Below are 25081 nucleotides of genomic sequence, written 5' to 3' on the forward strand. Positions count from 1 at the left end.
GAATTATTTTGCTTTAAATGGGAGACACTTCTTGGTTTCTTTTTTATGAGGGTATACACTTTAGGGAGCACAGGGCCTTCCCTTTTGACCAGATGTAGCCACATCGCAGTACGGTTGAATGCCTCTATACTTTTTAAAATTTAGTATTTCCAACTAGTTCTGGGCATCAGGGACATGCTGAGCTATTTGGGGTTTGGCATATGTGAATCTTGTTCCGATTTCCCTAAAGCAGTAAATACAGTAAAGTAAAAGTCAGGACTGAATCAACCTATCCCTTCTAAGATGGACTTTATTTGTAGGTATGTAGCCAAGCATAAACACCGTCTTTGGAGGTGAGGAGTGGCCTAGTGGTAGTGGATCGATCCCAGTGTTGCTCCCTGTGCAAGTCTCTTAATCCTTTATTGCCCCAGATACAAAATAAGGGCTTGTATATATGTAAATTGCTTTGAATGTGTAACAAATCCAATCCCCTTTCCCCTTCTTTACTGCACTTCAGGTGATGGGAACCCCAGAGAAGTGAGGAAGCTCTGGTCTAAAACATTGCAAATAAGAAAGATGGTTGGTTAACTTTCATATAGTTACCCTTTTTTTTTTTTTACTTCAGGGACTTTGGTACTTTTGTGGGGAAGAGGGAAGAAGATATGTTTTTTGATGCGGGCAATTTGGGGTCATCTGAGTTGTGATGTTTTAAAATTTCTAGGTCCTTAGATGGCAAGAGTTGGCTGAAACACTTTATCAAGAGCTTTCAGCCAACAGAGCTGAGAGTTTCAAATATATGTATGTATGTATGTGTGTGTGGTTCTGGTTTTGCAGAAGCATTATTAAGAAAGAATGAAGAGATGGCAGATTATAAAAAGAATATATTATACATTTCTATAAAAATGAAGTGTCAGTATAACTTTGTTTTGGCATCTAGCTGGTCATTATTTGGATCTTTTTAATTTCACTTTGCAGGCTGGTGACAGAAAGCATTTTGCTTCATGGTAGTTTTTCTCAAGCTGATCCTGGAGTATCTCCCCCCCCCCTCCCTCCACACAAACATACTGGTATTCAGAATATTTAAAATGAATATGCATGAGAGATTTGCATTTACTGTTTCTGTTGCACACAAATATCTCTCATGGGTATTCATTGCAGGAATACTGAAAACTGGAATAGCTTCTTTATGGTTGTGAGATAATATACAGCATTCTTAATTGGTTAAACCTTTTGCTGCTATACAATAAGGGGGCCACTAAACTACATGCCCAGTTCAAAGAAGGTTAAAATGCCGCCTTCTCTCTCCCCCCTCTCACTATCAATAGTCCTTGATTATTATAAAAAGGGTTTCCGAGGACAAGCATGTTAAGATAATATTCTCACATGTGTGTGACGTCATCCATGGAACCGGGTACAGACACTACCAAAGGCACAGTCATTTGAAAACTTTAGTTGGTGTCCATACCGCATGTGTACCGGTGCCTTCACGCCCGATGTCGGCTCACGGGACCATCATTTCTTATATTTCCGTGGAGCCAAACTGTGTCTTCAGCGCATCAAAACATAGATATTTTTTTTATGCCTTCCTGTTTTAATATTATTGAACTTCTTTTCATAATTCATTTTTCTTGGGTTTTTTACTGAAACCCTCAAATTTAGTTACATTTTCTTCATTTTTGATTTTTTGGCCTTTGGGCCACTTCAAGACCGTTTTCACCCCAGAAAGAATCAACGGTTTTCAGTATACTTTTCACTCGAGCTCCCTGGGCCATCAAACCTTTTGTCTTTGTGTTGGCCTTGTCAAAGAGGGTGCCAAGCAGCTTCAAGATATATACTTGATGTAATCAGACCATTTCAGGATCTGATCCCCATAATTGATGTGTTCAGTGTCTAGGTTCTGACCATTGAGACATTCGCTGTGGCCTCTGTGTATGCAAATGAAAACACTTAAAACATGACAACCTCAGTGTGAAAAACTTTTTGGTTCGGCATCGAGCATGGCTGGAAATTTGGGACCTGATGCACAATCTGCATCAACAATGTCATTGGGATCAACACCAATGCTGCATAGAAAGCATCAAGCATTGGGCTCTCTTCAAAGACAAGACTTGACGTTGTCTTCCTCCATGCCTCAGCCATCAGGGGCAGTATCACATAAAAAAAGCTAACAAGCATAAACATTCTTCCCCTTCTAGCCACAGAACAGTGTTGTCCCAGGCATCCACTTCCTTGGCCCATAGTAAGCGTTGACATCGAAGTCACCCATGCCCAGACAACATGCATCGCAGACTGCTTTCATGCTGATGTCTCTTCCGATGCAGATGCTGACTCTCCAGGAGGAGATTCGAGCTGTGTTCGAACAAGAGCTTTCGGGGCTAGTACAAATGCAGTACAGTGTTTCCCTGCCAATTCACAGTTCGCGAATTGTGGACTCAGTAATTCACGGTATGCTCTGACAGCCTCTTCCTGTTCTAAAGTCAGGCTACACAAATCAGGAGCTGCATGTCAAAGCAGCTCCACCCTACACAAGGTAATGGCGGAATAAAATCACTAATGTAATGTAGCCTGACTTTAGTAACAGAAAGAGGCAGTCGGAGCATACCGTGAATGATTTTCTGCACCTGTCGGCACCCTAGCTGCCTCTCCTGCCTTTTGACAGACGGAAAACCGCATTTGCGTTTTTTCAAAATTTGCGGGTGATCCTGGAACGGAACCCCTGCAAATTTCAGGGGAGTACTGTATTCACAGACTTTAAAAGCGTTCATGCCTGCCTCAGCCTAGCCCGAGGATACATTGACGGGTAGAGTGAGGATGAGGTCACGCACCCTTGCTTGCTGTCGAGCATCGGTGTCGACATGGACCCATTCCACACATGCATCGGCAGAGAAGTTATCTCCTGGGATAGAGCATCGACCCCTGCTCCTTGACACGTGACACTCCTCTCAACGCACACTCCGAGATCTGCCTAGGAGAGAGTATTTTGAAAAATGTGACTCAGATATCGCACACCCCTGATGATAATTTGCCAAATTTGTCAGCAGAAGAATTCTATGGTATACCTTCTAATCCTTCTCTTCCACCGCAAAGGTGTAAGTCTCCACCAGAGAGCATATACTTTATTGACTTTATAAGACAACGGGTCAAACTCTTCCCATTAAAATGGAGACAGGAAGAACCTCATTCAGAGCTTTTCAAGCTTCTTGACTAAGAATCACCACCAAATGAAAGATAACCTATTTATGAACTGGGAGACCCCTCTATCAGTCCAGGTGGCTCCTAAAACGTTGGCACAATATACAGAATACAAAAGTGTCCAGTGTATGAGAGAACACAACTTCAACATCACTCTCTAGTGGAATCTGCTCTAAAATGTTCACACAGTTCAAGATCTTATGCTTCTCCTCCAGGAAGGGAAGCTAGAAGACCTAGACTCTTTTGGTAAATGCATTTTTCAATCATTCATGCTCATAAATTATGGACTACCAGTTCTATTCTTCCATTTATTTAAAATCTTTGCTTAAACAACAGAGTTACCACCAGGGTAGCCCAAGAGCCAGAACCAAGGAGTTATCTGTGTACCACTAAATGCCAGTACCTGAACAACTATCTGGATAAGTTAGGACAGCAAAATAGCTGAAAGGCACTAAGGAGAAATCTTAAATTTCCTTGTTGCTGTATTTCCTTACTTGCCCTAGCAATGTCTGTAAAATCTAGTTGATTAATGTTCTCAACTGTTGAACCCATGAAGGTTCGACTCTCGTGATACCTACCAGGAATGGACTATTGAGACTTATATTGCCTGTTGGTCTCTATGTTTGTCATAATTTACTTAGGAGAAAGCTGGGAAAAGGGTTGAAAGTATTGGATTTGACAGAACACATGGCAAATCCTTTGTATTATGTGAGAGGACATGATTAGTTATTTCTGCATTCTTAAAAGAAAGAAAAGGCCAATGTTTAATTATATATCTGCTTGGCTTTGTTAGTATGCTTAGAATACTGTATATAAAGAAAAGAGGTAAGCATTAAGATGTCTGGACCTGTTGTGTTAATATCGGATTCTATACATGTGAATCCAAAGATTAGCAGGCAATGAGGTGTTGGGTTGAAACTTTACACTTCCATTTTTAGGGCTCTTTTTACAAAACCGCTGTAGCGGCTGCTTCGGTGATTGCTCTAACACCCATAGTGATGTAATGGATGTCAGAGCGTTTGGCACACGGCAGCCACTACCGCAGCTTTGTAAAAGGGGGGGGGTTAGGTGTTTTTTTTTAGAAGTTGCTGGCAGTCTCAGATTAGCCATTCACTTTAATGTCTTTGGGATTATTTAAAAAAAAGAAAAATGTATTTCTATTTTAAATTCACCACTTTATTCTTCTGGAAATTAAGCACTTATTTTTTTGCAGTTCAGATGATTTCACTGCATATCAAAACAAGCTGTGAAATTACAGATTGAGAAGTGATTATTTTTATATTGTGTAATAAAATTAGTATTAACTTTTAAAAAAAGTATTATTTTTACTTAAAGGGGTTTTGCTTTAGGGTTCTGTCAAAGTAGGCACAGAGTTAAAAAGTGAGTATAGTTTTGATAATTACTGATTGCCAATAATGTCACAATCATTCTAATTTTCCAATAATAAATTTATATTTTCACAGTACATTTGATCTGGAAAGCTAGTTTTCCTGGTTGCACTGACAGTCTGATTGGCTAAGGGGTCAATTTTCAAATGGTTTAATCAGCTAACTTTAGGGCTAGCTAGTGAAACCTCTATTAAAAGTTTCTTCCACTGATAAGCTAAATCATTCCCTCCCCCTATATTGACAGGAAGCAAAAGTTGGCCAATTAAAAAAGAGGCAGAGGATCGGGGGAGGGGGAACCTTATGATTTAGTGGATCAGTGCTGATTTTCAGCAATAACTGGCTAAGATTAGACAGAAAGTTCCATTCACTCACACGCCTATGATAAATCTAATGGGTGGAATTTTACCTGAGTAGATCAATGAAAAACAAAATTCAGCAGACAATCTAGTCAGATAAATTTGTCTGAAAAAAAGGTTACATTTTTCTGGTTATTTTTAACCAATTTGCCACACAATCCTATGAAAATTGACTCTTCTATCTATAGAAAAAGGCCTTAATTAATCAGGCCCTTGAACTGTCATGGAACTTATTAAAAGAGATGATGGTTATTATGAATGATCTTTGAGATGGCCCATGTATGCATTCTTAAATTCTCTCTTCCACTACCATTATTTTAAATTTGTCAAGTGATGAAGCCTTTGACTTGCATACAAGTAGTACCTGGGCACAGATTTAGTATTTTCTTCTGTTCCATCCCAACGGCGGCTGCTCTCAATAGCTGTGACATTATGTCTTTGGTAGAGTGTGTTGATATATTTAATGGCCACATCTATTAATACAAGTTGTTTATAGCTTTGTCTGTTCCATGGCTAGCTCTTCAGCTTTGATTGTATTTCTTTGTATTTTCAGTGTATAAAGGTTTTGTTGTTTTAAGTAAAATCTGTGAATTGCAATATGTTGATTTAACGAGAAACATGCAGGACTGTGTCTTTCAAGATGAGAAATCTTAGCTAATCTTCTCAGATGTGACTGTGTGAGCTGCCTCTGTTCCAACTGTTCAGTGTCTATACCTGCCTCAGAAATAAATTTTTGGCACTGGTAATTTTGAATGAGAATTGGAAGAACCTGGAGATGTATGGTGAACCTTAAATATTTCCAAAAGTTCCAGAGGATTTCCACACTATTTTGTGTTTCTGTTCTGTAAAGGCTGTGAAAGGGAGTACACACAGTTGTAAGAATTCTTCCCTATGCCAGAGGCTGTGGAAGAAAGCTCAGGAAAGCTCAGGAGATGACTTCTGTTGAATCTGCCAGCTTTTTTTCTGGTTTTGGTTAAAGGTCGTCCCTTTATGGCATGTGAATAATCAAAATTAAAACTCAGCTGTGAAGTCCCACTTGTAACTCAGGTATTTATCTGTGGGTGGTATTTCATAGATCACACTTCTACATCAAAATGGTAAAATCCCCAAATCCCATTCCCCATACCTAGATCAGGGATGGGATTTAAGAATGCAGAGAGCAATCTTTTATCTGATCCTTAGTTCAGATCCCTGACAAGGGCTGTATTTGAAGTGGTATTCCATTCTATGTCAAGAAAATGACCACCCATTTGAGAGTGCCATGAAGGCCTACACTTTACACGTCATATTGGGACTTGTTACTTGCTGCATATACTCAATGTCTCCTTGAAAAAAGCTTGTTATAAGACTTTCTACTGTGACACTAACAGCTCACCAGCATTTCTCTTTAACCATGGAAGGCTGAATATTAATGTACAACTTTTCACCTAGACTATACTTAATTAAATGAAAATGAGCCCAAGTCTTTTTATTTAGGGAAGGGGTTGTTTTGGGGTTTTTTGTAGTGTCCAATTTGCATGACACAATTAACTATGGCTCCCTTTTATCAAGCTGTGTTAGGGGTTTTTTTTATCGCAAGTCACTACAGTAAAAGCTCCGATGCTCATAGGAATTCTGTGGGCATCAGAGCTTTTACCTCAGCAGCCTGTAATGAAAAACCCTAATGCAGCTTCACAAAAGAGGGCCTCTATTTGGCAGAATTTCAGTCTGATAATACCTACATTCTTCAAAAAAGAAAACCAAAAGACTCAATTTATGTTGTGCCTTACACTGGCAGCTGTTGTCTCTGATGTCATAAGACCTCAAGTACCATATTGCCTTTTGCATTCTGGAAATACTAACACCCTATAAGAGTCAGCTGGCATATTTAGCAAGGAGTACTAGTGGAAGAAATATTCCATCTCCATAATTTTTTATTTCCAACATGGAAGGAAAAATCTGACTCTCCTAGTGATGTGCTGATTCTTTATGCCATAATACAGTATGGAACACAGCACCTCAGATCTAATTAAGTTTAGCAGCCTGGCATAGTGGTGAAGGGAAAGAGCTGCCAACATTGAAATTTGGTGTTATATTCTCATGTCTAATTTTCATTAGCTTAGAGTCCCATAGCTTAAGCATATGTTGGTTGTTGGGGTGGACATTGAAATTGTGTAAATCTCATACAGAACCAAGTACTCCAGGGTATTATTTTTAGAAGGTTTGTATTCAGGAACCTGCAGTAAATGTTATATTTAATGCAGGATATGTGACTACTTAGGAGACATCCCACTCTCCCTAGAACTTTCAACCATCACCAACAAATTGTACAAGTGACATCAAAGACAATGGAAATTATTTCTTCCACGTTCACAGCAATGGATTAAGTAGCGTGGAGTCTAATGGCAAGAAGTGTAGGGTCCACTGTGTAAAGGTGGGACTTATGTCTCATTTAAGGTATCTCTGGGCAGCTTCTCCATCCCCTTCACTTCAGAAGCCTCATATGCATTTCTTGGTATTTCATGACAGGGCAGTGACTGTGGACTGCCAGGCATTGGGGTGAAAAGTCACTGTTCCCTCTTAGGAGGATTTTCTATTAACATAGTTTGCTGGATATACAGTAGATGTTAAGTGAAGAAGTCTTTGGGTTCTTATTTTTTTAAATTCAAATTTAAAAATCTCAAACACTATTTGCATATTTACTTCAACAGCAGGTAAATGTTTGCCTCAGCTTTAACTGGAGATGAGCATGACAATTTCAGTCGGACATGCCAAACCATAAGGGTACATACAGATTAATTGGACTTTAGGTCATACCCTCTAGAAACATACTTAGTTATAATATGAACATACATTATTAAACACATTGCTACAGCTTTTGGGGCACTGATGAGATAGTTTTTGTTTTATTATGCAATAACTGCTTCATGTGCCCTCCTCACTTCCCCCTCTTACCCAAGTGCATCTATGGACTCATAAGTTACAGATTCATAGAAGCAGCGGAGGGTATAATCAGGACTGCCAAAGCCTTTGTGGATGACATGAATCCAGTTGGCAACTCAATCTGACAAATGGTGGTTAACATTTTGAGGGAGACTTTTGTGCGAATGCCAAGACTACTTGCTTCTTTATGCTTTGAACATCTACCTGAAAACTAGTGCAATTCAGCTTACTTTCTAATTACTAGTATAATGTCTCTAAGTCCGTCTTAGGTGTATTTAAGCTTTCACTTGTCTGGGTTTGAAGGAAAGACGTGCATTCTCTGAATCCTGAAGTGTTTCAAAAGTATGTGTAACAAGTATTTGTCCTGTACCAGTTAATAAATGTGACTTAGTGCTGTCATTTGTGAAATTCTTCAAGCCAGTGGATTCCAAACCTGTCCTCTAGGACCTCCAGCCAGTTGAGTTTTCAGGATATCTGCAGAGACAACATGAAATTTGTATGTGCTGCCTCCATTGCATACAAATCTATCCCGTGTATTCATTAAGGCTATCCTGAAAATCTAATTGCCTTAGAGTCCTCCTGGATAGGTGTGGGAACCACAGCCTCAAGCTGTCCACAACACCGTCATGATTCTTTTAACCTTCTGGAGGCAGCTATGTGTATAGAACCAACAGTTAGCTGATTGGTCTATATCATCACAGATGATATCAGAGATAATATGCATATGCTCACACATGCTGTAGGAATCAATCATATCCCAAATGAGAGCCAGTGTGTCACCATTCTGAGTGTGGCTGCTTTCAGAGAAGTTTAAGAGAGTAGTGGTGAGGGGAAGCCATCACCAGCAAACTGCCTCTTTCTGGTAAAATAAGACAAAGCGATGGTTGGGGGTGAGGGATGGGGAGTGCAAATTTGAGAGAGCACTAATTAATTGACTGAATGCTTTCAAACAACATTCTGGCCATCTGTAATGTTGGCCAACTGGCTTTGATTTATGAGGACAGGCTGAACTAGATCCCATTGCATTCATGAATGTGTAGTTTAAATTTCTTGATTGAGTCCTGAAAGAAAAGCAGAGCCACAAGTCCCCTGCATTAAACTGGGTAAAAAAAAAATAAGTCAGAACTGGATCAACATGTCCTTTTAAAATAGAAATGAATCCGGTTGGGAACACAACTGTCTTACTGCGGCATTGCCTGCACCTTCTTGAAATTAGAGATGTGTATTCATTAGCATGCATTTGGCTCATATGAGCGCCTTCAATTTAATGCATTCAAAATTAAATTTAATGCATGTTAACCTATGAATTAAGACGTATGGGGTAATTTTATAAAGCAATTTTCACATGTATGGCGCCTCTTACAAAATTATAATTGGTATAAAAGTATGCACTTAGACATGATGGTATATACAGGGGTGGAGTTTGCAAATACATGCATAGAGTATATATTTACATATGTACTTAGCCCCCCTTTTACAAAACTGTAGCCCAGTTTTTAGCACCAGCTGTGGCGGTAACAGCGCCGATGCTCATAGAATTCCTATGAACATTGGAGCTGTTACCGCCACAGCCAGCACTAAAAACTGAGCTACGGTTTTGTAAAAGGGGGGTAAATTAGATGGATGCCTACTTACCCTCTTTAAAGTAACTCCTTCTTCTACGAAACTGCGCTAGAGGTTTTTAGCGCAGAGAGCTGCGCTGAATGGCCCGTGCTGCTCCCGATGCTCATTGAGTTCCTATGAGCGTCGGGAGCAGCACAGGCCATTCAGCGCAGCTCTCTGCGCTAGAAATTGCTAGTGCAGTTTCGTAGAAGGGGGGGTTACTTTAAAGAGGGTAAGTAGGCATCTACCTACTTTACCCCCCTTTTACAAAACCGTAGCTCAGTTTTTAGTGCTGGCTGTGGCGGTAACAGCTCCAATGTTCATAGGAATTCTATGAGCATCGGAGCTGTTACCGCCGCAACTGGCGCTGAAAACTGGGCTACAGTAGAAGAGGGATAAGTGTCCTCTTCTAAAATTACCCTCTCAAAGTCTGTCTGTGTGCAGTAAAAAGCTGTAATGCATGTTTTTTTTTTTTAAATGTACTAACCAACAAGTTTGAAACAGACTGAAAAAAATGTCCAAAATGACTCAAGAATGACCCAAAATTTATTTCAAGCACATCCATGAAGCAGACGCTAAGCCACCAAATTTGGATGCCATTTGCAAACCATCCAGTCCGCTCTCACTTCAGCTTTGTCCTCATGGCTACCATAGTTTCAAAAAGAACAGACTGGACCGCTGACTGTTTTTCAGTTTGTGGTGGTATGTGTTAGTGTTTTTCCCCCACATATATGTTGCGAAACACGGCAGAGAAGGGGACACAGAGGAGTACTTCTTTCCTTTATCAGATTGCTGCTCCATTTTGGTTTTCTCTGCATGTAGCTGGTCCAAGAAAGCTGTGTTCTGACTCGCAGATACCTCTTCTTTTGAAATAAAGATTACTAAAGCAACAACCGTGCCATGGTTTTAAAAAATTGAAAAAAATAACTTGATTTATTTTTTCAATGTTTTCATACAAGAGACAAGCAGTGACATGTACAGGAAAATCTTTGAATATTAATATCTCGCTGTGTGTAAATTATTCAACAATTAACTGTTTATATTAAAATTATGGAATAAAAATATCTATGAATAATGCCTTGATTATCCTCTTTTTTGGGGGGGAAGGGGAGAGGGTTTTCCAATATTTTTTTTATCTTTGATTCTGTTTTGGGACCAAATTATAAGAAATCTTCCTAAGTAATATGGTTGGGGCCAGTAATCAAACTACCCAGGGAAGCTAGAGACCATCAAGTTCATTTTTAGTCCAGATCACCGTGTACCTGCAAACAATTGTGCCTGTGCTGAAGTGGGTTCAGAGTTCACATCTAAAAGAACACGCAGTGATTTCAAAATGTGATTACCTCATGTGCTTTGCCTCCCCCAATCAATAATATGGAGCTGCCAGATTAACCAGTTCCAGGCAGGAGGTGTTTTTGCCAGGCCTGGCAGTATGCCAGTCGTATTCCCAAATCCTATCGATATCCATGCTGCAGGTCTTATGGGGTGAGTGAGGGTGGAGGGAATTTTATTACGGGATGCTTATGGAATATAGAATGCCCAAGAAGATGCCTGTTTTATCTCTGCTCTATAAAGGCAACATACTGCAGGTGCCAATGGAGTGGAGGACCTAGTGGTTAGTGCAGTGGCCTGTTAACAGAGTTCAATTCCTACTGCATCTCCTCGTGACTTTGGGCAAGTCCCTTAACCCTCCATTATCCCAGGAACAAACTAAGTACCTGTATTTAAAATGTAAACACTTTGATTGTAACAACAGAAAGGCGGTATATGAAATCCCATTCTCTGCTAATGTGCCTTTATAAAGTAGGTTCTCAGAGCCAGCCCCAACAGCACACAAAGGCCAACATACAGATTTACAAAGAGGTAGGTGTGTGTATTCTCCATGTGCACCCATGTATTATAAAGTAGGTTCCCAGAGCAAGCTCCAACAGCACACAAAGGCCAACAAACAGATTTACAAAGAGGTAGGTGTGTATATTCTCCATGTGCACCCATGTATTTTATAAAATACATGCAAACATGCCACCTCTCACACCTCCAATGGTGTATGTATAAGTAGGCATGATAATGTCACCATGAATACTTGTATGTAGGTAAACGATGCAGGGTTGAATCAGGCGCCCAAGTGGGGTGGTGGTATCCAATAGTGCAGGGTTGAATGGAAGGCAACTGAGGGTAGTGATCAATGGAGCTCACTCTGAGGAAAGGGATATTACCAGTGGTGTGTCTCAAGGTTTGGCTCTTGGGCCTGTTCTTTTTAACATTTTTGTAAGTGATAATGCTTTATGGTAAGATTTGCCACTTTGTGGATAATAGCAAAATCTGCAATAGAGTAGACATTCCTGATGGTGTGGATAACATGAGGAAGGACTTAGTGAAGCTTGAGGAATAGTCTGAAATTTGGCAGCTAAAATTTAATGCTAAGAAATGCAAGGTCATGCATTTCAGCTGCAAAAACCCAAGGGAATTGAAACTAACAATAGGGCGGGTAGACTATTGGCTCATAAGTTGAAACAAAGACAGCTTCAAAATATAATTACCCGTGTTAAGGAACAGGATGGGGTGGATTGCACTACACCTGAGTAGATTCAGAAGGCCTACCTGAGCTATTACCACACTATCAATCTGACCATGCCCCTAATGAAACAGGTATTCGCTCTTATTTGGATAGGACTCGCTTGTCTAGTCTTGCACCCGCGGAAGCGGATGAACTCTCCTTGCCCATTACGGTGGAAGAGTTGTCGTGAGCTATTAAAGATATGCAGGTGGGCAAGTCTCCTGGCTTGGATGGTTGTACCGCCAAGTTTTATAAGACATTTAGGATTGCCCTGATAACCCCTTTAATGCGTTTTCTCAATGGATTGGTAGAGGGAAGAGAGCTGCCTCGTTCGTGGCGAATGACAAGCAATTTAATCTTGAAGCCAGGGAAACATCCAAGTTGATGCGCCTCTTATAGGCCCATCTCGCTACTTGATGTAGATTATAAATTATTCACTAAGATCCTGGCGTGCCGTCTGCAGGCTTATATGCCTCATTTGGTGGTTAATTACCAATCTGGATTTGTTTGTGGGCAACAGAATTTCAACAATATTCGCAGAGTTAAGTCATATTCTGTGTGGCAGGTGGCCGCTGAGCGAGCTTCGACCTTTATTTTGGGAATCAATGCTGAGAAGGCGTTTGATAGGATTTATTGGCCCTATCTGTTTCAGGTTTTAGAGAAAATGGGTATTACTGGGACTTTCCTGCATTGACTACGCCTACTGTATGCAGTTCCTCTGGCCTCGCTTAATATTAATGTAGAGTATGTGGATAGTTTTGCCTTAGGATGAAGAACTCAAGAGGGGTGCGCCTTGTCACCAGTGCTTTTCATACTGGCTATGGTGCCTTTGGCACAGCTGGTTTGGTGACACGGGATATACAGGGCATACAGTGTGGTGGTTGGACACTAAAATACTTTTGTTTGCAGATGATATTCTCTTAACTTTGAAGGACCTCTCCACCTCATTGAAAGCGGTGGTGGAGCTCTTAATGGATTATGGACAGGTGTTAGGTTTCAAAATAAATATGTCTAAGTCAGAGATATTAGATCTTACCTTGTCTGACTCTGATCGTGGGCTAATTTCATCTACTTATCTCTTTAAATAGGCTTAGGGCATGTTACAATATTTGGGGATTAACCTTACATGGCAACTGGATTTGTTATATGCTGTTAATTATCCCCCTCTGCTGAACTCTCTTTGGAGGGTCTTGGAGAGTGGAAACACCTTAATATTTCTTGGCTTGGGAGGGTGCAAACTGTTAAGATGGTGGTGCTTCCCAAATTGCTATACCTTTTTTCTGCTCTGCCAGTTCCCCTAACAAGGGATTTTTTTCCATCGCCTGGAATGCCGCGTGTATGCTTATATTTGGCAACATAAGACCCCAAGGGTGTCTTGGGCGAAACTCTATCAACCTAGGCAGTTGGGGGACATGGCAGTGCCCCACTTCCAATATTATTATCAAGCGGCACAGCTTCGCTGCCTAACTAATTGGAAGTGAGATCAGGGGAAATCTTGGGTGCGCATGGAGCAGGAGATCTTGGGAAAAGCCCCATTATGGGTGATTCCATGGCTACAGCCTTCTCTGCTCACTGACCTAGCTAAGATTGCTAACCCTATCTTGCGGTACACTCTGGATTTGTGGATTTGGGTTCACAGAAGATGTTTTGGAGAGCAGCTCTACTTTTTGGGGTTGGCTATCATTTATATGCTGAATTTTGTTCCAAGAGAGCTTGATTCGGCCTTCCGCTTATGGGGACGGAAGGTCTTTGGACGTTAGATCAAATGTTGGAGGGTGGACAACTTATTTCCTTTGAAGTGCTGATGGAGAAATATGGCTTCTTGCCGAGGGACCTGTTCCACTATAGGCAAATTGAACATTTTATTCAGAAAGTGGCTATTAGGGACCTGACCTTTCCTGAACAACTATCCTAGGGGAGGACTCTGACAAGGGGAAGTGGTAGGGGAAGTATTACTGGGCTGTACAATGCACAATTGGAGCATCTTCACCTCCCTTTGAAATATAGGCGGCACTGGGAGGAGATGATTGGCAAATGCTAATCTGATAGAGTGGGCAAAAATATTCCATTCCCTGCTACATGTATCAGTTGCCAGTAATATGATAGAAAATGGCTATAAGATGTTGGTACTATACGCTGGCGAGACTGCGGGCTATGTATGGGCATGGATCGGATGAATGTTGGAGAGGCTGTGGGGAGGTGGGCACGTTTGCACATATTTGGTGGCACTGTGTTAAGACTCAAGCTTATTGGGATAGTGTGCTCTCCTTTATTGAGGACATGTTAGGGGTTAAGGTGCCAAAGACTATGGAGTGTTGCTTATTGAATGCGGGACCAGCTACCCTACCTGCCAGACAGCAGAAATGAATTCACCTGGTCCTTTCAGCTTCTGCCTGGAAACAGCCAGCTTTCCCGGTGATTCGAATATTGTTAACTAAAGTGAACTATATAGAACAAATGTCCAAACTGACTGCTCTGCGGAGGAACTAGCTGCATCATTACTGTACCATTTGGGGAGCTTATGACATTTGGCACAGCTCACAGACTGACCAGAGGGCCGCTGCGTGAGCGGACTGCTGGGCACGATGGACCACTGGTCTGACCCAGCAGCGGCAATTCTTATGTTCATGTTTCTTGACTTATAGATCCCTGATGTTTAGTCTTCTATGGCTGCACTGCACACAATCTCTCCTTGGAAGGAAGGTTGCAGAGGGTGTATAAGCGATTCTGCTAACTTTCGCTTGTGCCAAAGAACTCGGGTACATCATGGTTTATTGTACCCTTCTCTGTTGGATTGTTTACTGTTTTTGGATATGATAATTGTAGTGTTTTTGAATGGCTAAATAAAGTTTATATATTAAAAAAATATATATATGGAGATCGACTGGTTGTCACTGCTTTAACTTCTGTTAAACTTTTGATTGGCCATCGTCATATTTGATGTGCATAAGGAGGGATATTCAAATAGGACGTGAGATGCTGCGACCATCTTTGGATAGAAAATTAAGTTGGGATGCTGCGTGACAAGAGTGAAGGGGTAAGATGCATATACTAAGTAGGTATAAATAAGTATTGCAATACGAAGTGGAAATTTCATCTGTCTGTTTTGATACTGCAGGGGACTGTTCTTGAGAAAGCCGAATGTTGAAACATGTTGAATGGGTCCCTTCCAGACGCAGATAAACAAGCTTGAGAAACAAAACAAGCTGACATTGAAATGGTGGCAAAGCTGTTATTTAAAACTAGTGTTTAAGCCCGTTACATTAACAGGTGCTAGAGTACATGTCTGTGTTTTTTTTTTAAATTTGTCTCTCTCTCCTTGGATGCTGTCTGTCTGTCATTCTTTTTGTCTGTCTCTCCCTGGCCCCCTGTCTATCTTTATTTCTAACTCTATCCTCTTCCCTCAATCCGGCATGTGCCCTTTTTTCTTTCTCCTCCCCACTTCCTTCCAACGTCTGCTCCTCCTGTCCCTCAGACTTCCATTCAGTGGCTGTCCCTCCTCTCCCTCACACTTCCATTCAGTGTCTGTCTCCCTCTCTCTACAACCTTCTATCTACTGTTCACCCTCTGTCTTGCCCCTTCCATTCACTGCCCTCTCTTCTCTTTCCATCCAGTGTCCGCCCTCTCTCTCTCTGTTCCATATGGCATCTCCTCCTTCCTTTCCCCTTTCCTTTTCCCTTGGTCTGGCATACATTCCTACTTCCCTCCATGCCCTGCCATATCTTCTTCCCTCCAAGCCATTCTCTCCCCCTCTGCTCCCTTTCCTCCTTGAACTTCATCGGGCAGCAGCAGCAGCAGCATTCACAATTCATTGCTGTTGCCGGCTTCAGGTCTTCCTCTGTCGGGTCATCTTCCTGAAACAGAAAGTAGGCAGGACCCGCCAGAGAGGAAGGCCTAAAGCCGGCAACAGCAGCGAATTGTAAACGCTGCTGCTGCCCGAAGAAGCCAGGCCTTGAAAAACCCGAGGCAGACCGCTTCTCTTCCCTCCCAGCCCAAACCCGCTGACTCGGCTCCCTTACCCTTTCCTATCTCCGCCTGCGTCGCGGAAGCGGCAATCGGGGTGGCGAGGACGCTAAGGAGACTGAAGGTGTTGGCGTGCGGCAGCGCTCCACGAAGCCCTCCTCCCGGCAGCCGCCGCCAGCACCAATCGGGGCGGCAAGGACGCGGGCAGGGAGAGAGCTTGCCTGCACTTCCTCCAGCAATTGATGAGTGAGGGCGGGAGGAGGGGAGTGGCCAGAATTTTCCCTGCCGCCGGATTGGCTGCCACGGATCAGAAATCACGGCGGCAGGGATCACGAAATTTCAAGAGCGCATGAGCGCTCTAGGGTTTTATTATATAGGATATTCATACTTTTTTGGTTTGAAAGTTTTTACAAAGCACATTATGAGCACTAAGCACTTTTCAAGAAAAGTAAAAAAGCAGATTTGATGATACATATGCCACAAATAGGTTTATTATACAGCTGTTGAAATAGTGATTGGCTGGTTGGTGGCATTTCTAATGAATCTGCAATAAATAGTACTTGAAATATAATTTTGAGGTACATATACTGCTGTATTTATATATATGCTTGAGACAACTTGGGCAGTAAAAAAGCACATTTGGCTACATTGGATAATACAAACAAACACACCATACTCATGTACATCTCTTGAATACCCAACACATTTACAACAATATACTAATACTCTTATAATTTCTATAGCACTACTAGGCTTATGCAGCGCTGTGCATCAAAATATGGAAGAAGCATGGATTAGCCCCTCCCCTTAGGTATTAGACCAATCAGAGTCTTCAGCCCCTCCTTGGTGCATCTCAAAATGCACCAGGAAGGTGGAAGGCCTGTCATTTTGTAGTGGCGGGCCTGACGGTCAGAGGATGTATGCATCGCTCCAGACGGACTTTCATCTTAAAAGGTGTGGATTGCTGGGGGAGTCTACAAGTGTATGGGGGCTCTGGAGGGGGGTGTTGCCGGGTGAGAGGGGAAAGTTACGAGTTGGTAGAAGCAGGAGGGAGTGGGTAACTCTTCTGCCAGGTAATTTCTCAGGGGGAGAGGGGACATCAGCGGTTCCGGCAGGAGAGAGCGGACATCTCTTCTGTTGGTGGACTTGTCAGAGGGTTACAGCAAGAGGAAATAGGCATCCCTCATGCCAGCTGACTTTGTGGCCAAGGGGGGGGGGGGGGGGGGTTCCCTGCTGTGGCCACTCAGCTGATTGCGGCAGCGTCTATTTGAAATGTAAACAAACATTTTGCTGGAGATGCCTAGGGCCGCTTAAGTTCACCCAAGGCCACTTCAAGGTAAAACCATGCCCATGCCTAGCCTTGGGCAAGTTTAAGAGTCCTAACGCATCTCCCTGCACCTGTGACAGCTGCCTACAATGTAGGTGGCTGCCTCTGGGTGGTTGTTGTTTTTTTTTTTTAGAAAACGTGTGTAAATCAGGAAGAAGGGCTTGCCACAAAGCGGGAGCAGAGCAACAAAATATAAAGTGATGAGAGAAAGTAAGATGCAGTCTTATGGAGAAGGGAGATTAATCAAATAGCTGGCATGAGAAGATATGAGAGTCTATAAAGGAATGGGGACTTGTTTACCGCCTTTTTGTGGCTTTGCCATTTCAAAGCTGACATTCAAAGTGGTGGGCACTGGAAGATTAAGTAACTTGCCCAGGGTTACAAGGAGCAGCACCGGGATTTGATCTCGCAACCTCTGGGTGCAGAGGCAGCAGCTCAACCAGTAAGCCACAGTGAACAAAGCAAGAATAGTTGGGGTGCCAGCAAAGACAGCTGCATTTTGTTTATAGCCTTATTTTCAGTTTCCTTCCTCACCCTCTTGTTTTTGCCTTATGATTTTATTGTAATATTTTCCTATTGTTTCCTTACTTATATTCTTGTGATATCCGTAATGGTATCGTCAGCCTTCTAGTCTTTTACCCTCATATATTTTATTTTATTGTACACCACGTTAGATTTTAACCTTGGTTTTAGATTGGCGGTTTATCAAATAAATTGAACTTGAACTTGATCTTGAATTTTATCCTCTTTGAAACTAAGAGACATGGAGGAGTATCCTTGTGGCCTTGGGCAAGTCATTTAACCCCGCATGCCTCGGGAAAAAGCAATGGCAACATGACAAAATATTTAAAATTATTACTAGATACAGAGCAGAAGTGATGGAATGTGTGCACACAACATGGACGATAGGACCAGTTGATGGCTGTCAGAGGCAAAGACCAAAGGTGCCACCTAGTGGTCAACAGATGGTAAAGACGCTACTGCATTTTCTGTATTAATTACCCACCAACACATGGTCCTGATTGAGCAGGAAGGCTAAAAAGGAGCAGGAAGAAATTACAACCCCCCCCCCCAAAGAAAAAATTAATAAAACTAGGATGTAGGAAAGAAGGATGTGCCAGATTAAGGAGTGCACAAACAGCTGTTTACAATGATAAGCCCCTTTAATAATCAAAAATGAGTTTGGCCCCAAGTTCCAATACAGTAGAATGAAAAATCCCGCTGGAGAAAGAGCAGAAATCTTGTGTGGGAGGAGTAGCAGAGCTAAGAGATGGACAGGCTGAGCAGACTCTGGCCCAGAGAAAGTGGATCAAATTGGACCTAAAAAACAAACAAATAATCAAGAAATGGAATTGGAGAAATAATGGCTAATTCAGGGCTCTCAAGAAGTCTTTGTTGGTCTTACCCCAAGGTCTCCATTCTTTTGTCCACAGTACACAGGGAAGATATAGGAAACCCACAAAAAACAAGCAAGCAAAAAAAGCGAGTAGGAATCAAATCAAGGCACATGCAGAGGTGACTAAGTAGAATAAATTGTTCTTTATTATGACTTTTCATAGAACGGACTCACCACAAGCTGTGTTTTGGCAAATTGCCTTCACCAGAAATCAGATTCAAGTCGTTCACTATATCAGATCAAACAAAACATATAAAGAGCTTCATTTAAAAGACACACTTGTTGCGATGCAATGCTTGGAAAGAAGTGCTTCCATTCTTTTGTGTCAAAATATATTTTTAATTTCCTTTTTGGAAGGGTGGGTGATTCGAAGGTATCATGAACACTTGGGCATCCTGATTATTGATGGCTCTTTTGAAACAGCACAATTTTAGAAATAATTGATAGCTAGTAGTAGTAGGTTTTAGATCTGAACAAAGTCCATTGGAAATGCCCAGCTACCTCTCCTATAACACCATCTACCAAACACAAACTTTGGGGCTCATAAAAAAAAAAATAAATAAAGATGTCCAAAAACTGCCACAAAAGGGGAACAGACAATCAGGGGAAGTAGAAATGCCTAAGTTGTATAATGTAAAGGTTTTAAAAGAAAGACGTCCAGGAGCAATAGACACCCAGGGAAAGACATCCAAAATGTGGGCATTACAGACTGGACATCCAAGTGCGATAACGGAAAGTATGAGTTGGTTTGGGCGTGCCCAAAGACACCTAAAGTTTAGACCCATTTTAAAAGCACATAATGTGAATTCTAGACTGTCTTTTGACCCACTAGTGATCTGGTTGTGTTGGAAACCTGGAGCTGAGCATTTAAATAACTACGTGGCGTAAATGAGCACGGGTCGAGTCTCTTTCATTTGAAAGGAAGCTCTGGAATGAGAGGGCCTAGGATGAAGTTAAGAGGTGATAGGCTCGGGAGTAATCTAAGGAAATACTTTTTTACAAAAAGGGTGATAGATGCATGGAACAGTCTCCCGGAAGAAGTGGTGGAGAGAGGCTGTGTCTGAATTCAAGCAAGCATGGGATAGGCACATGGGATCTCTTGAAGAGAGGAAGAGATAATGGTTACTGTGGATGGGCAGACTGGATGGGCCATTTGGCCTTTATCTGCCATCATGTTTCTATGAATAACTACAGAGATACTGAGTGCTAGATTGGCTGTCTGACTGTGCCCCTATCTTTACCTTAACCTAACCTGCCTTATCTGACTGACCCATTTTTCACCCATACCTCACAGACCCCTGCCATCTCACTTCCCTACCCTCATGGGCGTAGCCAGGATCTGAGCCAGGTGGTGCAAACAATCTTAGACTGGGAGAACTACATTGAAATTGGACTCGAGCTTGTATACATGGGTGTAAGCTAGGTAAGCAGGCTTTTGTTTACCACTGCTATTTTTCGATTTTCTTCCTCTTCATTGCTGAATTATAAAATAACAAAATTAATTATCCATTTGAGTCCAGTCAACTGATAGAAACTCACTTCGTTCATTTCAATTAGGCTTAAACAAAATCTAATATGTTTCAAAGCTATCTAAAAATGATGTTATAGTCACAAGATCTAAACACATACTTCCAAAAAAGTCCTATCTTTCGTTTTGCTTACAACACCAAAAACCAAATAATTATACTAAGCTGCTGTTAGTTACTTCACAAAGTTGGTTTTCAACCGACTGACTGAAGACTGAAATTGAATAACAGAAGCAGAGAGCATTAATTTTATATAAATTTCCAGATTGAAGAAGCATCCATGTCCCCTCACTCCACCCCACTATCTCTCTCATGCACATCTCTTCCTCCTTTCTGGTCTGGGTCACTTTCTTCCTCCCCCCACTTATGAGTCCAGCATCCATCTTCTTCCCCTCCCCTCCTCTTCACCCTGTGAGCCCACCATCCATGTCCCCTCTTCTCCCCCCACTTTTCTTCCCCCCCCCCCTCCAATTGCAGTTCAAGAAGGAAGATGAAAAATGGAATTGCTAATCTAAAAGATGCTGGGAACCGATATGTGGAGAGTGATAAGGAAAAAGCAAACGTGCTAAACAAATACTTCTGTTCTGTGTTCACGGAAGAAAATCCTGGAGAAGAATCAAAATTGTCTGGCAAAGTAACACAGGAAAATGGAGTAGATTCTGCACTGTTCATGGAGGAAAGTGTTTATGAACAACTTGAAAAACTGAAGGTGGACAAAGCGATGGGACCGGATGGGATTCATCCCAGGATACTGAGGAAGCTCAGAGAGGTTCTGGCGGGTCCTATTAAAGACTTGTTTAACAAATCTCTGGAGACAGGAGTGGTTCCCAGGAATTGGAGGAGAGCGGATGTGGTCCCTATTCACAAACGTGATCAGAGAGATGAAGCGGGAAACTAAAGGCTGATAAGCCTCACTTCGGTTGTTGGAAAAATAATGGAAGTGTTGCTGAAAGAAAGGATAGTGAACTTCCTAGAATCTAATGGGTTACAGGATCCAAGGCAATATGGCTTTACAAAAGGTAAATCATGCCAAACAAGCCTGATTGAATTTTTTGATTGGGTGACCAAAGAACTGGATCGAGGACATATGCTAGATGTAATTTACTTAGGTATTCTGCAAAGCCTTTGTTATGGTTCCTCATAGGAGGCTCTTGAACAAACTTGAAGGGCTGAAGTTAGGACCCAAAGTGGTGAACTGGATTAGAAACTGGCTGTCGGACAGATGCCAGAGGGTGGTGGTTAATGGAAGTCGCTCGGAGGAAGGAAAGGTGAGTAGTGGAGTCCCTCAGGGTTCAGTGCTGGGGCTGATTCTGTTCAATATGTTTATGAGTGGCATTGCTGAAGAGTTAGAAGGAAAAGTTTGCCCTTTTTGTGGATGATACCAAGATTTGTAACAGAGTAGACACCAAAGAGGGAGTGGAAAATATGAAAAAGGATCTGCAAAAGTTAGAGGAATGGTCTAATATAAGAAACTAAAATTCAATGCAAAGAAATGCAGAGTAATGCATTTGGGGATTAATAATCAGAAGGAGATGGGAGGTGAGAGGCTGATATGCACAAACGGGGAGAAGGATCTTGGGGTGATAGTATCTGAAGATCTAAAGGCGAAAAAACAGTGTGACAAGGCGGTGGCTGCTGCCAGAAGGATGGTGGGCTGTATAAAGAGAGGCATAGCCAGTAGAAGGAAGGTGTTGATGCCCCACTTGGAGTATTGTGTTCAGTTTTGCAGACCGTATCTAGAGAAGGACGTAAGAAGATATGAAGCGGTCCAGAGGAGGGCAATGAAAATGATAGAAGGTTTGCGCCAGAAGACGTATGAGGACAGACCGGAAGCCCTGAATATGTATACCCTAGAAGAAAGGAGGGACAGGGGAGATATGATTCAGACATTCAAATACTTGAAAGATATTAAGGTAGAACAAAATCTTTTCCAGAGAAAGGAAAATGGTAAAATCAGAGGGCATAATTTGAAGTTGAGGAATGGTGGATTCAAGAGCAATGTTAGGAAATTCTACTTTATGGAGAGGGTGGTGGATGCCTGGAAAGCGCACTCGAGAGAGGTGGTGGAGAGGAAAACGGTGACGGAGTTCAAAGAAGTGTGGGATGAACACAGAGGATCTAGAATCAGAAAATAATAGTAAATATTGATGAACTAAGGCCAGTATTGGGCAGACTTGCACGGTATGTGTCTGTATATGGCCTTTTGGTTGAGGATGGGCTGGAGAGGGTTTCAATGGCTGGGAGGGTGTAGATGGGCTGGACTGAGCTTTGATGGAGCCAGTTGGAACCCAAACACAGTACTGGGTAGAGCTTTGGATTCTTGGCCAGAAATAGCTAAAAAGAAATTTTATTTTTTTTTTATTTAAATTGAATCAGGTTGGGCAGACTGGATGGACCATTTGGGTATTTATCTGCCGTCATCTATTATATTACCATCTGTCTACTTCCTCTCCCCTCCTCTTTCTCTCTCACTCTCTGACACCCCCCATGTGGGTCTTGTCTCCAGTCAACCCCCCCCCTCCCTATGTGGAACTGGTATTTCTTACTCGCAGGCCCTCCTAAAGCAGCAGCGGTGGCCAGCCAGCAAAGGAAATGCTGTAAACATGCTGCTTGTGGCCAGCCCCACCTTTGCCTTTCCTCTGCTGCATCGGAAGTGACATGGCAGAGGAAAGGCCCTGGAGAGGATGGCCGCAAGCATTTAGCATTGCATTCATTTTCAATGGAAGTAAAACCTAGTTGTTTCAATTCATCCTCCTTTTTCTGGAGCCATATGGTAACCCTACTTCCAAGTGACCATTGATACCCAGATATTCAATGTCAGAAGCTGCGCCTACAGCTGAGCTCAGACACCGCTTACCACCATGGACTGGATATTGGCCAGACAGAGTACACACACAAATACACACCTCCATCAGAGCAGGTGTACACTTATGCATGAGAATGTGTATGCTGCTGGGGATAGAAACAAAGAAACGTGATGTCAGATAAAGACCAAATGGCTTACCCAGTCTACATAGCCTCAGCATCCACTATTTCCTCCTCTCCCTAAGAGATTCCCATGTGTCTATCCCATGCTTTCTTGAATTCAAACACAGTCTTTGTCTCTACAACATCTACTGGGAGACTATTCCACGCATATACCACCCTTTCTGTAACAAAGTATTTCCTTAGATTACTCCTGAGCCTATCATCTCTGGAGTATCCTTTCAACTGAAAGATACTTGACTCATGTATATTTATGCCACATAGGTATTTAAACATCTCTAGCATATCTCCCCTCCCCCTCCCCGTATGCCTTATGACATCTCTGGATAGTTCTGGGTGGCTGTTTTATAAAGGCACATGGGCACCAATGTCACCTTTATAAAATAGGTTCCTTTTTAGATTTTTCACCATGCTATAAAGGTCCCCTTTAGATTTCATTCTTTGTCTTGCCGAACATGACGTTGAAACATCCGGTTCATTTTTTATACTTTTTCTCTGTTACCTTAAAGTTTTGTTTGTCTTCTTTGTTCTGCTACTTTTCTGGTTTCTTTTGAGATCCATGGCAATTTCTTGGCTTTCTCTTCTGGAGTGTTTTTTAGTTTCATCACTAATTATGGTTTTGATGTTATTCCATAACTCTTTGGGCTTTCTATCTCCTGTATCAAGAAAGGCAAATCTGTCGTCTAGTTTTATCTAATAGTCTGATGGAATTTTTTAAATATCATATTTTGGGATGTCTCTAATGATCATCTTCTTGTGAAGCTTTACTTTGATCTTGCATGTGAAAAGCTCGTGGTTGCTTCCATAATCAACTCCTGGTTTAGTCCATGCAGTCAAAACTGCAGATTTCCATCTCTGTCCTATTCAAATGTAGTCAATTTGGTTTTGATCCATACCATTTGGAGATGTGTACTGTATAATATCTAAGGGATATTTGTCAGAAAATTGAATCGGAACATGTAAATGGAAAAACCAGATTAGCAGCAAAAAAACAAGTCACCTGGTATCAGTAGTATTCCAACTGAATTAATCAAAAGCTCAAAAGGTGCTATCATGGCCCCCACTTGACTGTGTCAACAGATTTGGAAGGAAAAAACATGGCCAATTGATTGGAGAGGCTCACTGCTCATACCTAAACCGAAGAAAGGTGACGCCAAGGACTGTAACAACTACCGAACGATTGCATTAATTCTACATACTAGCACAATATTGTTAAAAATAATACAATAAAGGCTACAATCATATGTTGAACAAGAACTATCCAAAATTCAGGTTGGTTTCAGAAAGGGTTGAGGAAAAAGAGACATTATTGCCAATGTTAGATGGATATTGGAGAAGACCAAAGAATACCAAAGCTCCTATACTTTTGCTTCATCAGCTATAGAAAAGCTGTTGACTGTGTGGATCACAATAAACTATGGAAAATCTAGTACAAATGGAAATAGCCACACATATAACTCAGCTGATAAACAGCCTCTTTGAAAATCAAGAAACTGCAATGAGAACTGAATATGGCAACACTGATTGGCTTCCGATAAAATGTGGCATCAGGCAAGGATGCATCTTGTCACCTTATCTGTTCAACATTTATGTTGAAGCCATTATAGAAAAGAAAATTTAGAAGAAGAGAGCGTTGGTTTCAAAGTTGGTGGCCAAAATATAAACAACCTGCACTATGCAGATGATACAACGCTTATCACCAGCAGCAAAGAAGACATCATGTATCTACTGAGAAAAGTTGAAGCCAATAGTCATAATATGGAATTAGAATTGAACATAATCAAGACAAAGATCATGAACATGGAATATGATGAAGATTTTGAGCTTGAAGATGACAGAATAGAAATTGTAAAGGATTTCAACCTTCTGCGCTCTGTTTTAAACAAAA

At 41.7% G+C, this 25081-nt stretch overlaps 1 protein-coding gene across 1 annotated transcript in view; it reads left to right on the top strand.

Annotated features, from left to right (window-relative positions):
• The first annotated feature begins 2243 nt into the window (after positions 1 to 2243).
• Positions 2244 to 25081, top strand: part of LOC117365490 (DNA-directed RNA polymerase I subunit RPA34-like) — a 69050-nt gene continuing 46212 nt past the window's right edge. The window contains exon 1 of the mRNA XM_033955966.1: positions 2244 to 2424. Coding sequence (XP_033811857.1) covers positions 2244 to 2424 — 181 coding nt within the window. The remainder of the gene's footprint in view (positions 2425 to 25081) is intronic.

The sequence above is a fragment of the Geotrypetes seraphini genome, chromosome 8, assembly GCF_902459505.1.
Source record: "Geotrypetes seraphini chromosome 8, aGeoSer1.1, whole genome shotgun sequence".
NCBI classification, from domain to species: domain Eukaryota; kingdom Metazoa; phylum Chordata; class Amphibia; order Gymnophiona; family Dermophiidae; genus Geotrypetes; species Geotrypetes seraphini.